At 40.5% G+C, this 14,227-nt stretch overlaps 1 protein-coding gene across 1 annotated transcript in view; it reads right to left on the bottom strand.

Annotated features, from left to right (window-relative positions):
• The window catches only part of peli1b (pellino E3 ubiquitin protein ligase 1b), a 52,778-nt gene that overhangs the window by 22,024 nt on the left and 16,527 nt on the right, over positions 1 to 14,227 (bottom strand). Inside the window, 1 exon segment of the mRNA XM_013268458.3 lies at positions 2,048 to 2,383. Within this exon segment, the coding sequence (XP_013123912.2) occupies positions 2,048 to 2,130 (83 nt within the window). The 5' untranslated portion in view covers positions 2,131 to 2,383.

A 14,227-nucleotide genomic window follows, 5' to 3' on the forward strand; every position in this document is an offset into this window, starting at 1 on the left:
GTTCAATAAGTCCAAAGCACCACTCTGTGTGTTCTCAGTGCATGACCCTGTGCAACTGGATAAAAATATCCCTACTGTTTATGCTGCTTTGTGGAAACACATTCCTTTTGTTTCTTTTTGGCATCTTTTCAAAAGAATCATTCTAAGCTTGTCAGAAAATATCCACAGATGAACTGACCAATCAAAGTACCTCGAAAATTTCACTGTATTTCTCTTGCAACCCCTATTATGTTTCTATAATTCTCTTCACCAGAAACAAGCTGAACAGTTAAAACATTATTAAGCCACAAGGTGTTGCCGGTTCTTTAGTGCTTTTTAAAACTTCTTTAGTTTTTGTTTTTTGTTGCTGGTTTTATATCTATAAGATGGTTTAAGTGACAGGAGGTTAACGAGGATGCATTAGCTAACTTATTAGCTCAGAAAGGGATCGACTTAGAGAGCCAACATTTATAGAAAAGTGTAAATCAGTGCTGAACGATACATTACATTTCTGTAACCAACCACTGTCAGTCCAGCATCTGGAATGCCAGATAATAACTGTGTAGCAAAACACAGTTAAAAAAAACAGCTTTGTGGATTCCCCCAATCCTCAACAGTGACTATATTCATCATGCATGAGCATGAAGGGTATTAAGGTATTATCTGTCCGTGTTTTGAGGGTGAGTCTTGATTTATGAAGCCAGATTAACAGTACTAGAACTTACAAGCAGCAACCAACACATTTAATTATTAACCAACCATGAATCAGATTCTTTAAACACATCAACAAATTAAATACAAATATTATAAATAATTTTCATGAATTTGACGACATCTAAAAAAAGTGAGAGACATGAGAAAAAAGTGTACAAAAATTGTGCTTTGAAATTGAGGAAGACTTAAAAAACATGATATTTTGAGTATTGAGGTGCCGGGTAATTTAACGAATAATCAGGCAGATTTTAATTTAAGCTTACTTTTTATTACGATTATTATTCTAGCATCATGAAAACATTTCTGTTTTTTCACCACGCTGCAGTATTATTTGGCCTCTATGTGCTGTTGGCTATGAAATAAAACAATATAAAGCTTTTATGAGGTGTTGTAAACGCATAAATGCAAAAAAATATGGGTCATTTTAACCCACTGATTTGTGCTTGCTAGGCAGCATGATGGTGTTATGATACATCATGTATACTTCAGCTTTTGTGGATATAACTGAGATGTTGCTGTCATGGGATTAAAGCTACAGCATGCTCTCATAATGTGCTGCAGGTGCATAATTGCAAAAATTAGGTCATTTGATCCCATTACTACTATGTGGTTGCCAGGCAAAGTGATGGTGTCCTAATAAATGAGAACTTTTGTGGGTATAAGTTATTGTGTTGTTGTAGTGAAATAGAAACGATACAATGCTTTTACAAGGTATAGCTGCATAAATCGGGGCGATCGTGGCTCAAGAGTTTGGAGTTCGCCTTGTAATCGGAAGGTTACCGGTTCGAGCCCCGGCTCGGACCGTCTCGGTCGTTGTGTCCTTGGGCAAGACACTTCACCCGTTGCCTACCGGTGGTGGTCAGAGGGCCCGGTGGCGCCAGTGTCCGGCAGCCTCGCCTCTGTCAGTGCGCCCCAGGGTGGCTGTGGCTACAACGTAGCTTGCCATCACCAGTGTGTGAATGTGTGCGTGAATGGGTGAATGACTGGGTATGTAAAGCGCTTTGGGGTCCTTAGGGACCATAAAGGCGCTATATAAATACAGGCCATTTACCATTTACTTAAATGCTAAAAAAAAAGTCACATTAGGCTGCTGTTAGGTGGTTGCTAGGCAATGTGACAATGCCATCATATCTGATATAGATAAGAACCTTTCTGGGCCTAAGATGTACCTGTGTGTCAAGTTTGGTTGCTCAACTCCAGATCCTGTGGGAGGAGTCGGCGGCCCATAATCAAACACACAGAGTTTGTCTAATATAGTAAGAAGATTTACAGACAAGAATAACTGCATAAAAAATAATACAAATTCAGAAATGTGTGTTCTGGATGTGAGGCTGAGTATCTGTCATCTGCTTACCCTAGCACAATGAGCTCTCCATACTTCACTGGCACTTTGGTGGAGGCGGTGGTGGAGATGTTTTCCTGCTCCGGGGAGTACATTGGGCACGGTTTATTGAGGTCTGGAGGAATTGGAGGCAAGGAACGATGGGTGAGATGCAACGGGGTCACGGGAGGAAGGAAGGGGCAACGAGGGGAAGGGAAGGGGCAACGAGGGGAAGGGAGGGGGTTGGTGCTGATCGAATGGAGCACTGGGGAGAAGAAGGAGAAGAAGGAAGGGGAAGGGTCAGCTGAGCCTCAGCTCCACCCTGTCATGCTTCATGGGTCCGTCTCTTGTAGCTCCACTTGTTCTACACTGAAAAGTGACAAAGACACAAAGATTAGTGTGTTTACTCACAGACAGTCCTGCTATCAGATCATTTAGAAACACACTTTTCTTTTTTCTGCAGTTTACTTCACTATTTTCACCTCGGGCTGAGAAGTAAAATGACCTTAAACACTTTAATTCAATTCAATTCAATTCAATTTTATTTATATAGCGCCAAATCACAACAAAAGTCGCCTCAAGGCGCTTTATATTGTACAGTAGATAGCACAATAATAAATACAGAGAAAAACCCAACAATCATATGACCCCCTATGAGCAAGCACTTTGGCGACAGTGGGAAGGAAAAACTCCCTTTTAACAGGAAGAAACCTCCGGCAGAACCAGGCTCAGGGAGGGGCGGCCATCTGCTGCGACCGGTTGGGGTGAAAGAAGGAAAACAGGATGAAAGACATGCTGTGGAAGAGAGACAGAGATTAATAACAGATATGATTCGATGCAGAGAGGTCTATTAGCTTTACAAAGTTGGGCAATCCTTTCATCTTCACTTAGAGAATAAACCACAAGTATAAGATTTAACAAGCCCTCAAACATGGAGCTGTCCTTTATAGGGGCTCCACATAAGTCCTTTAATGCCACTTTAAATGAAGATTAATGAAATGACATTAAGACCAAATCTCAGTGTACAGGGATCAAAATTACAGGCGGCTGCAGCCACAAAACTTTGTAAATAAGACTTATAAGTTAACCCCATGAAAGATGATAATTAAAAACAACAGAAGTAGAAATGAAATAAACAGATAATTATAAATGAGACCAGAACCGATGACAGATGGAGATAGATGGAAATGATTTGGTAAGTTTTTCCTGCATCTTCACCAGTGTTGGTGTCGAGCAAAAAGAATATCCAGGCAGTCTGTTCCAGATTACACGAGGGGTCGAGCTGGTTCACAGTTTACAAGCATGTCTGAGAGATATTAAGGTCCCAGATGTTGCAGGGCCTTACTAACAACCATTAAAATTTTAAAATCAATTCTAAATTTAACGCAGAGCCAAAGTAATGACCTCAGAACAGGTGTCATATGGTTATATTGTCTTTTGTTTTTAAACTGTGGAATGTCTGAAGTCAATTAAGATGCTCTTTTGATATTCTTTTGAATGTCACGGTCATATTATGACCATAATCAGGCCACATGGCCTGATTACAACATTAAACTTCCGCACATTAAATAAATAAACGCAAAGATCTACACCTTCACATGTCTGGATGGGAAATGTTTCTGCTGACTGATCTGGGTGTCTGCATATAGTGCTTTGAGTCATTTTCTGAAGTCAGCATTTATACACAACTTTCTAAATACACAGGAAATCAAAGAAAGGAGAAGAGAAAGAGAGTGTGTGTGAGAAAAGAAGGCATGAGAAAAATGGAGAGGATGGACTTCCTGTTACTTTAAATTTAACTCACGACCTTTCTTGTGTAAGTCCCCCTCTCTTCCAATTACAAGGTAAAAAAAAAACAACCAAAAAAACAGCATGCACATCTTTCCAAACAAGAATATCATCACTTCAATTCCAGGCAACCCTCCACATATGAAGCAGAATATTCCCAGAGTGCCTATTTGCTTAGAGAGTGCATGAATAAAGTATAGGAAGTAAAGTGTTTTGATGACGAGTGGGGGTAGGTTTGTTGTTTCTCAGTACTCTTAGTGAGGCTAATACAGTCCCAAAAGACTGAGCGTTAGGTTCACACAGAGGCCTTCCAAATAAATATTTAAGGCACAATGCCCTATTTAGTTTGAACTAAAGGCAACAGTTATATGAGCGTTTGTGGAGCATCAGAGTACACAATTTAAAATCAAATCAAGCCCAAATCCAAGGATGTGGCTTGTAGATGATAATTAACCAACTCACAGAAACTTCCTTTAATAGACTAGACTTGTTTTAGGACCGAAGTTAGAAGAGAATCATCTTTGCATAGGACTAAAACACCAGAGGCATCAGTACCACTGGCCTCTGTCCAGAAAATAAAGCTTGTTCCAGGGGTTGGTTTTCTTTAATCTGAGATCAACTGGCCACTAAATTGCTATCGAAGGTTTTTGTTATTACAGATGTGTCTGACCTGACTGCAAGACCTCAACTTGTGGTTAGAATTACTTACTTAGTGATTCTTAGTTTGTTAAATAAAGTCTGAATTTGTAGCACCAAAACCACTAATAACAGGTGTCCTGTGCAGCATGGCATAGGTGAGCGCCTAAGCCATGCTGCAGTTAGAATGCCGTCCTCCAGAAATTACCTAACTATTTGAGCAGAAATTTCTCAGTTTCTGTGTCAGATGTATGAGGTTTCAACTGGAATCTAAATGCAAGTAGTTAATATGAATTTCTGTTATTGTAGACGCAACAGATCTGCTACAGACAGCAAAATACTTGTGATTTTCGCAGAGTTGTCACAGTTAATCACCATATTCTCACAAATGTAAGATTGCCACCTTGAGCCATGCAATCACAAACTGACAGCAGACGACCTTATTGCCACACCAAAGTGGCTTTGAAGACAGCAGCTGACTATGAATGTTTGCAGACCTGGTTTCCATCTATTAAGCAATCATCTCAAAGGCAACAAAACTGCACACTCACACCACACGGTCGTAAAACTTCTGCTCGTGCTGCACTCTCCAATTACTCCAAGTGTCCATACCACCAGCATCAGTAACATTCTATAGGTTGAGGCAAACTAGCCACTAAAACACTTTTACACTGTACATTTCTCTCTGCCCTGCTGTTATCACAGATGTGTTTAACTCGCTTGTCATCTTAACAGAACGAATTATCACAGTAACAAGTGTCAAATGTACTGTGACTGAGGTTTTCTTACCTCTGGAACAGAATCTGAAGGTTCAGAGGAAAGCTTTTTATGGAAAGGCATCTCTCATCAAATTATTCCAGAAATGAAAAAGCTGCTTCCCAAAATATCAAACAAATAAGCCGTTCTGCTGTTAAGAACAGTGCACACATGAAATAGAACACACGGTACAATGCTGTGCAAAACAAAGTCTGATATGATTTGTTGCCCTCACTTTTAGAAGTCTGCTGATTACGCCTACAGCTCATATGCTCAGTGGGTTACTAGGAGGAAGATGCCTCTTTGCGCTAAATGGTAAATGCATACACTTAAACAGTTCCCACACAGAAACAGGAAGTCAAAGTGTTTATACCACCACAAGCGCCGCTTTCAGGCTGATCAGTTGTGACAAGCTGTGGGTATCAGTGGTGCACCCAACTCTCATTTTTTCTACTGCTTCTACATGTCATGTGCAAATTAAGCTCGCAGTAGCTCAAAACGTTACCTGGAGACGAGTAAATATTACAGCAGAGAGCATGGGGAAACACACTGCATTGTGGTTTACACTTGAGTGGCAGTTTCTAGAGGTGAGAACTCATTTACATAATTTAGTTCACTGGTGAAGAAAGGCTTTCCCAGGTTCAGCTTTGGACAGCTCTTAATGACCCAGAAACCTACTTCTTGGTCTTGCTGACAGTAATCTGATCTCTCGTGATAACATGAGAAAAAATAACATGAGGGAGGAGTTGTTTTTTTAAGTAGTCAGATGAGGGCATGCTATTAATCATCACAATTTAGCTTTTTAGGAGCTACACGCTTTACATGCTAAATGCTCATGCAGTCATGAACTGCTTTACAATCGTATAATCATATAAAAGATCAACGCAGCCACAGTGATATTACTCACTGGTTTTGGACTACGTTCTCTATTATTTTTTGGAGCCAGAGGTGACCATATTTAGATGCCTGACACCTACCTTTGTCATGACACCTATTCATCAGATGGATAAACTCTAGTATCCAAGTGGATGAGCTCAACCTGTGAGCTTTTTAAAGCTCTAAAGTTGGGCATTTCAAAATTAGTGTCTATGTTGGATGCAGTTACCATGACGTCACCCACAAAACCTCAAAATCTGTTTTTTCTGCCACCATCTTGGCATTATGAAACCAGATGTGACAAGAATGAGGGGGACTATGTTGGTTAATGGTGCTGGTTAACAACTGGGAAATCCTCCTTTCTGAAACTTCAATATGACTGGAAATGAGTGACTAAGCCCATAAACTCAGATGTCTGTACATAGCTTGTACTCACTACAGCCTGTACATACTTATAGTTATAGAATATTCATAACATACTTCACACCGTGTACATTATAACATACCATAATAGACCCATTTCTGTAATATACTTACACATCTATATTATTGCTAATATATATTGTAATATATCTATATCACGGCTAAAGCACTTTCTGGATGGATGCAAACTGCATTTCGTTGCCCTGTACCTGTGACATGTGCAATGACAATAAAGTTGAATTCTATTCTATTCTATTCTATTCTATTCTATTCTATGTCATGGCCCAGCACTGCTTTGCCATAGAATCCTATAAGACAAGAGCCCCTTTTTGCAACCACAGATAACTTCTTTGTGGCCAATAAAAAGAGCTCGAGTTTAACTCATGTCTTGTCTATTTGAAAACTAAAAAACGAAAAATTGGTCCACTCCAAGGATTGGCTCCCCCGACACAAAGAGAGTAATATAGTGTACGCTGTTGCCAGGCAGATTACCAGGATTTATACATCGGGGAAACCAAACAACCTCTGGCTAAGCGGATGTCACAACACAGAAGAGCTACCTCGTCAGGCCAGGACTCTGCAGTCTATTCACACCTACAGGCCAGGGGACACTCTTTTAATGATGAGGATGTACACATCCTGGACAGGGAGGAACGCTGGTTTGAGCAGGAAGTCAAGGAGGCCATTACGTGAAAAGGGAAAGACCATCTCTGAGTCGAGGAGGGGGCCTAAGAGTACATCTTTTACCATCTTATGCTGTGATTGCAGCCATTCCCCAACTCTCCTGAACGGTACTCATGGCCATTGATCAATGGTTGTTGATCAATGGTCATGAGAATTTGCATATTAATGAGCAAGGAACTGCTCTCCCAGCCCATTGTTCCTTCAGTGGGCTGGTTTCAGTCATTATGCAAATGTACTGTTTATAAGACTGGGAAAACCTGCAGTCAGCTGAGACTGAAGAAGTCACTTGGATGAGTGACGAAACATTTCTCCCATTGAAAACGCTACATCCAGATGAACAGAATCAACTTTTTGAGATTTGAAAACTATTGTTACTACACACCAACAACGCAGCTATATTCAGTGTTAGTACATACACATTATTTTTATCTGATACAACGGTCACAGTGTCAGATTAGCTGATTATTGTATTTGACTGAGAACTTGGTAATAAAAAAGACAACTGGTGATGACCGTGTGCTCACAGAATCACTGTGGAAGATTCACAAAAATTCCAACGTGCTGTGTCTGGTTCAGACTACGCAATATCAGACGATCAGGCACGTCATTTCACCCCATCAGAAAGATTATGACTTACTTAGACTAGCCAAAACTGTTGTGGCATTGCTGACACTTTAAGAGCAGAGTTCAGCAGGTGGTGAGAAGAGCAGTGAATCCTCTCAGCTTATCCTGACACTAGACACTACTGTGAAACTAGATGCAGCCCACATGCTCCTCTTACAGAAGAGGTTAAACCCACTAACCCCAAACCTCGACTCTGAATTATCAACGCACATGAAAACACACATCTTACTGTACACAAACACACACGTGTGCACAATCAGCAGTGCTGAGCAAACTGTTGGCTGGCTCACTGGGAATCGATTTTTTTTCCAATGGATCTAGACGTTGAAAACAAAGCAAAAACAGGTCAGGATGCTGTGGGTTTCATTACTGGAAGCGGCTCCAGGATGTCTTTCTGTCTCAGCTCAGAAAAACCAGTAGCTGCCTCTTCAGTCACAACAACTGCACATTCTGGATTTTTCTTAAAACACGACAGTGAAAATGTGTTGGATGCACATTTATGGACTTCCACTCAGCCATGTTCAAACAAAGCTACACTAAATCGAAAGCGAAGTGGACCAGAACGAACAAATACAATCATTTAATCTGAAAGTTATTTTTTGGCTAATAGATTAATCGTTTGCTCTACAGACAAAAACTCTGCAAATCTAATATTTTGTCACTGCTGACATCTTCACATACTCACTTTACATGTCTTTAAAAACGAGTGGGTGCTTTCACTCAAGAAAAAAAACTGAGTAACTATAAAGAGTGCTGCTGATTCATTTTCTGGCAGCTCTTCTCTGCTTTAATTTGGTTTAAACTATTTGTTAAACTGCCTACATCATTTGCTTAAAGAATCGTCTTTCTGAGGAAAATAAATGCATTTTGTATTATGGACTAATAATATCCATAAACTGGAGGAGCTGAGGGGGAGCAAACTGTTTAAAAAGGACGTCCCCTGTACACATACGTTGCATACACTGCATGGGCGTGTATATAATTTTTTAAATGTGTGTGTGACTAAGCTCTCGGCCTCTGCAGCTCTTCATGACATAGAGCTCCGTGTGGCTGCATGCCAAGTGCTGCTTAGCGACCGAGACACAGTCCTACAACAATAGGGCCAGATCTCAGAAAGGCTGACTTTGCTGGCCGAGGTCACTGCTTGTAACGGCGAGCTGCTGACAGCGAGAACAGAAACCTCAAAATCAAAAGCCTTCTGAAAAGTTTACTTCAAGAAGGCACCTGCTATTCCCACCGGTTTCCAAAAGAGCTCAACACATGACGAATACACACCAACTTTTTCATATTTGCATGCAGGATAGCAGCTGTACTTCTTCTTTTTAATGCATCGCCAACTTAGCAACAGTGCAACATGTCAAACTGTGCTATTTAGTGTATGCCAATGAGCAACACAGAGCCGTGCCCAGTGAAACCGAGCCTGCATCAGCCCCCCACGCCACACACTCAACGGAGATCTCTGCAGGATTGGAATCAAGCACAATGCTTTCATGTTGAGTTAAAAGGTGTGCAGTGCTTAAAAAGGGTAGTGTTATGGTAAGTTAAAGGCTGACACACTTTCAGGATCACAAAGCACAGCTTTGTTGAAACAAACAACATAACTACAGAGGCAGCGTGTGTTTCTCGGCTGGCAGGTCAGGAACCAGAAATGGGTCAGAAAATAGAACTAACGGGGTCGTTCCTGGTTCAGGAACTCCTATTGCTGACCACTTCACGTCTATTTGATAGAGTAAATGGACCCCAGTTTAATGGAATGGTTTAAGAAAATAATTTTATTACAGTTCCAATGACTTTTCTTTGGCTCTGTTTGCAGGAAATCCCTTAACTACTCTGCAAAGTCTAGTGCATGACTGAGTGAGAAGGCAAGTCCTGATATGCATGAGCTGCTGGCCTAAGGCCTTCAGCTTGGCTCATGTGAAAACACCTCCCAAAATGGACACTTATCTACATATTAGGGACATTTTTAAGTGATTTAAATTCCTACTTTGGTGCCACAATTCCTAAAAGCAGCCCTAATGAAATCCCAACAGAGACGTAGCTTCAAAATAGAAGCTAAAAGTGCAGTGTTACTCTATTAACCTTATCCAATCTAAATCTAAAAACCTAAATGAAGGCATTTTATTGTTTGAGGGTACGTTTTAGGTGTAGGCCCTGACTATAAATTAGCAAGATTTGTCAAGAAAAGATGCCCAAGAGGGCACAGAAAGACTAAAGTAGGACTTTGATGGACACCTACGATTGATTAGGAAGGAAAGAAAACCAGGACCTCCTACAGTGCAGCATCTTCATTACTGGAAAGCGGTAATGAAATCCTCCTGGCAAAGTGGGTCATCCGATCAATAAATAATCACAGATGTCTGGTACAGAGTCAAAGGGGATGCCATGTTTTAGCCCTTTTGGACTAGATGAGGTATTTAATATGAAAATACCTGTTGCTATGTGAAAAGATAACCTGGACTTTGTTGTTTTTTTAGTGTGAAATTGTACATAATTAGAGAGGAGTTCTTTAAATTCTTTCAATTCCAGTTCGAACAAATTCCATTTTTTTTTAACTTCCCCTTTATCTTAATAGCAAAGATGAAAGCTGCATTTGATGCTACTATAATCCAACACAGTGAATGGCGATGCTAAATTTTTTAATAAATGAGTTTCTGAAATAAAATCCACCTCATATTATTTTTCTTGAAAAGTCACATCGGCAAACTGCCCGGGTGTCTCCAAAAGATGTTATGAAACCTTCGTGTCACTCATTCACTTCCTCTGTGTTTCATTATGACATTGAAAACGGACCCAGTATTCTGCCTGCTTGGTTAACAGTAAATATAATCCAATGCAGGCAAAAAGTAGGTAAGCGTTGTTTTGTTAGTTTGGGTTTCTGTGTAAAAACGAGAATTCTACGTGAGGAAAAAAATAAGCTAATCTCATCACTTGTGGCTTTTCTGATCTTAATCAAACCTCTTCGTGACGAAGGCCATCATATGCCTAATCATCCCAGTATTACTGGCTCTCACCACATCCTCAAACACTAAGGCTTTTAGGCATCTCACACCTTTCATGTTTCCTATGAGTGGCGTGCAAGCGAGGCGCTTTGAGCTCCCCAGCTGTTTCATGCTGGGCAGCAGAATCACGTGTGCTTCAAAAGCTCGCAGCTTTTTAAACAGAATCTCTCCCTCCGCCATCAGGCCGAGAAACTCCAACACGAGGGGGGCTTTAACTTCTTTCCATCATGTGTGCATAAAACCAGAAATTATAATGCACCGCGCTAGTGTGAACTGAATTTTCCTGCATCCCGAGCCCAGAGCTCACTTTACAGAAAGATGCTAAGTTCAAGACAACAGTGCCAAAGTCAACTCTGCAATCAAAGAACCCAGAGTCACATCTGCAGTCAGAAAAATCGTAGACATAACATGATTTGCACTACTGTACTATACTGTAGTATGGTTAGAGAAACTGCTGAATCTGCACACAAGCAGCTGGAAACAGATAAGACGGAGTAGGGAGAGGTGAGACATCTTCTTGAATGCAAACATCTGCTTTGCTGAAGGGTGCTCAAGCAAAATATCCAAAAGTCTTCATTTTAGTGCTGAGAGGATTGATCACTTAATTCTTTATAATTGCCCCTTAACCCTGAGCAGACTTATTTAGTCTACTTACTGCCAATAGAAAGAGGGAAAAAGCTGTTGTAAATAGAGGACACAGCAATGTAGAGCAGCAAGAGAGATGCTCCATGGTGCTGAAAGACAGCCGTGCTGTGACAAACTCTGATTGCAATCTGTACTGAAACCTTTTCATGTCACAGGTGAAAGCTTTTGAAACTGTGATGCTTACAAGTGAAATATCAGAAAACCACAGAAAACGAAAAACATCACACAGAAGATATTCTGAGCTACTTCAGAGATACAGTGGGTGTTGTCCTACTTTCCAACTGAATTGATAAAAATACTTTATTGGTAGAAGTGTTGGTTTATGGTAATGTCAGTAAGACACCTGCTCCCACCCACTGTGCCTTCCTCCGACACTCAGGTCAGGTTACTATTTCTAGGTACCAACCTGAGCTTACATCAAAGATGGTTACAGTGCAGCAAAACCAAAGAGGGTCCCCATCAACCAAAAAATGGTCGGTGGGAATTCATCATCAGAGTTCTATTTAACCAAGAAGTTAACAAGGCTGACTATGGCCAATACTCTTATCACTCCCCTAATATCGTTTTTTTTGTTGTTGTTGTTTCAGTTTTAGCACTCTGCTGATGTTGTGTTTTTTATTTTCTCTCCTTTTTTACTGTTTTTTAGATGTCAATAGTCTCTATATTCTCATATAGAAATTATTTCTTTTACCTGCACAAGTAACCTTCTTCAGTACAGATTTAGGGACACTATCAAGATAGAGCACAAAGGAAGTTTATAAATATTCACTGTGCTTTTTCTAAAGTGGATTAAAATCTTTGTATCCTTATCCAGCGAGCAACAGCAGCTAATCATCTCACACCACCAAGAATGTGAAAAACAGAACTCTTTGTCCCCGTCACACTCCCAATCTGCCTAACCTGCGTTCTGTATGGAAACCAGGGTAAGCTTCTTGAGCTCAGCAGAGCACAGAAGACAAATCTCCGTGCAGAAGCTCGTGGCCTTGAGGAATGACCTTCACAGAGAGGAGGTTATTGCTGCTGTGGTCAAAGCCCCTCGGTCATAGCTGCAAATTTGAAATGTACTATGCTACTATCCAAAGTGCAGAAGCACCTTTCTGTCATAACATTATTCACTCGAGTGAAGTGCAAATGTAAATCTTATATGTAACTACGGTGACGGCATGCACCAGTCATCACAGGGCCTGAAATTCATATTTCCAAACCGAGGGCAGTATTTGGCCTTAAATGCTTCCTGCAAAAGGGATTTAGACACTTTGAGGGTGTTCCAGCCTGCTTTAGCTAGAAATAAGGCGGGCAACTTGGGCAAGATGAAGCATGGAGTTTTGAGAAGTTGACTTGTAACCTGCAAGTAGAAGTTCAGGTTCTCCTCTCACTGATCTGTCAGTTTTTTTCTATGTGATGACATAATCATTGAGTTAATCTTATTAAGAGAAATAACATATTTCTTCAAAATATTACTTTAAGGACAAGTTTATGAAGTGTTTTGTTTTAACTCAGTCATTTTAAGTTGTCCTAAAATATGACAGAATAACAAAGATTGATATAAAGATGGTAAAATGGGAAACCTTTGTTGACACAATGGCAGCAATATTTTGTCTTAAGAAAGCAACTGAAAGAGCTTTAGTGTACTACAAAACAGCCTCAGACTGAAGCTCCAGTGTTGACTTCAAGGGTCGGGTTAAACATCTACAATTAGGTAAAAACATCTATTAAACAGAGCATAAGAAAAAAGAGAACAGCGTCAAGCTTACAACTGTGATTTTTATTTTCCTAGAAGAATCCCGATGTGGGGGAGGAGTGAGATGGCTCAAATCACAAACCTCAAACACCAGCTGGTTGATGGGAGAGCCAATTTCTGAGCCGACTCAAAATGTTAGCTGTCTGCCAGATTATGATTTCTAATTAAAGAAGGTTAAAAAAAAAGAATAAAAACACAAGGATCGCAGCTGATCAGGAAGACCAGAATGAGTCTAACTTTCTGTGAGCTGATGAGTATAATTTCTGCCTCTTTACCTTTAATGGGAGCCGACAAGGTGTTTGTTTAAATAAATTATTAGCTCACTCTTTTCACATCCACAGAGCACTGAGAAGGCCTTTTCCGCAACTAACCCGTCACACGATTAATCTTTGCAGCATCAGGTCAAAGTGCTAATAATCCAGACACTGACGCCCACAAACAAATTACAACCAAATGTGAAACAACAAGCTTGAAGCAGATGGCGGGGTAAACGTAACAATAAAAAAGCCTCACGGGTCTTGACATCAGTCGTCTCTTTATGGCTTTCAAAGAAGGAAAGAACTCGAGATGAAAGGCTTCCTGCAGGTTCTTGGAATGTCTTTCATTGTTTTTCCAAATGGTGACTAAAACAGAGCATTATCCAGCACATCACGCTGGAGCTTTTACGACCAAAGAAAAAAAAGGAGGACTGCAGAGTCTTGACCATAAACCTCATCCTCGTAAGTGCTGTTGGTCTTAAAAAACCAGTTTCATCCTAACAAGACCCAATAACAAGTCAAATCATGTGTTAACCCTACAAATTATGGTTAAGTATTTTGGAGAGTTCCGTTTGGGTGTGGGAGGTTGTGTGTGGGGATTTTCTGTGAGCGTTTGTGTGAAGTGAAATGCATTTGTGTGGGTGCAGGCTCGTTTTCGGGGTCTGCTCTTCAGTGTGAATAGCTGCATGGGTGGGTCAGGTGAGGAAGATTAGATGCTCGATGATTCAGAAAGTGATCTGGGGAGCAGGAGGGTGAGCAAACGTGATGATAGATTCTCTCTCTT

The sequence above is a fragment of the Oreochromis niloticus genome, linkage group LG13 (assembly GCF_001858045.2).
Source record: "Oreochromis niloticus isolate F11D_XX linkage group LG13, O_niloticus_UMD_NMBU, whole genome shotgun sequence".
In the NCBI taxonomy this organism is placed as follows: Eukaryota; Metazoa; Chordata; class Actinopteri; order Cichliformes; family Cichlidae; genus Oreochromis; species Oreochromis niloticus.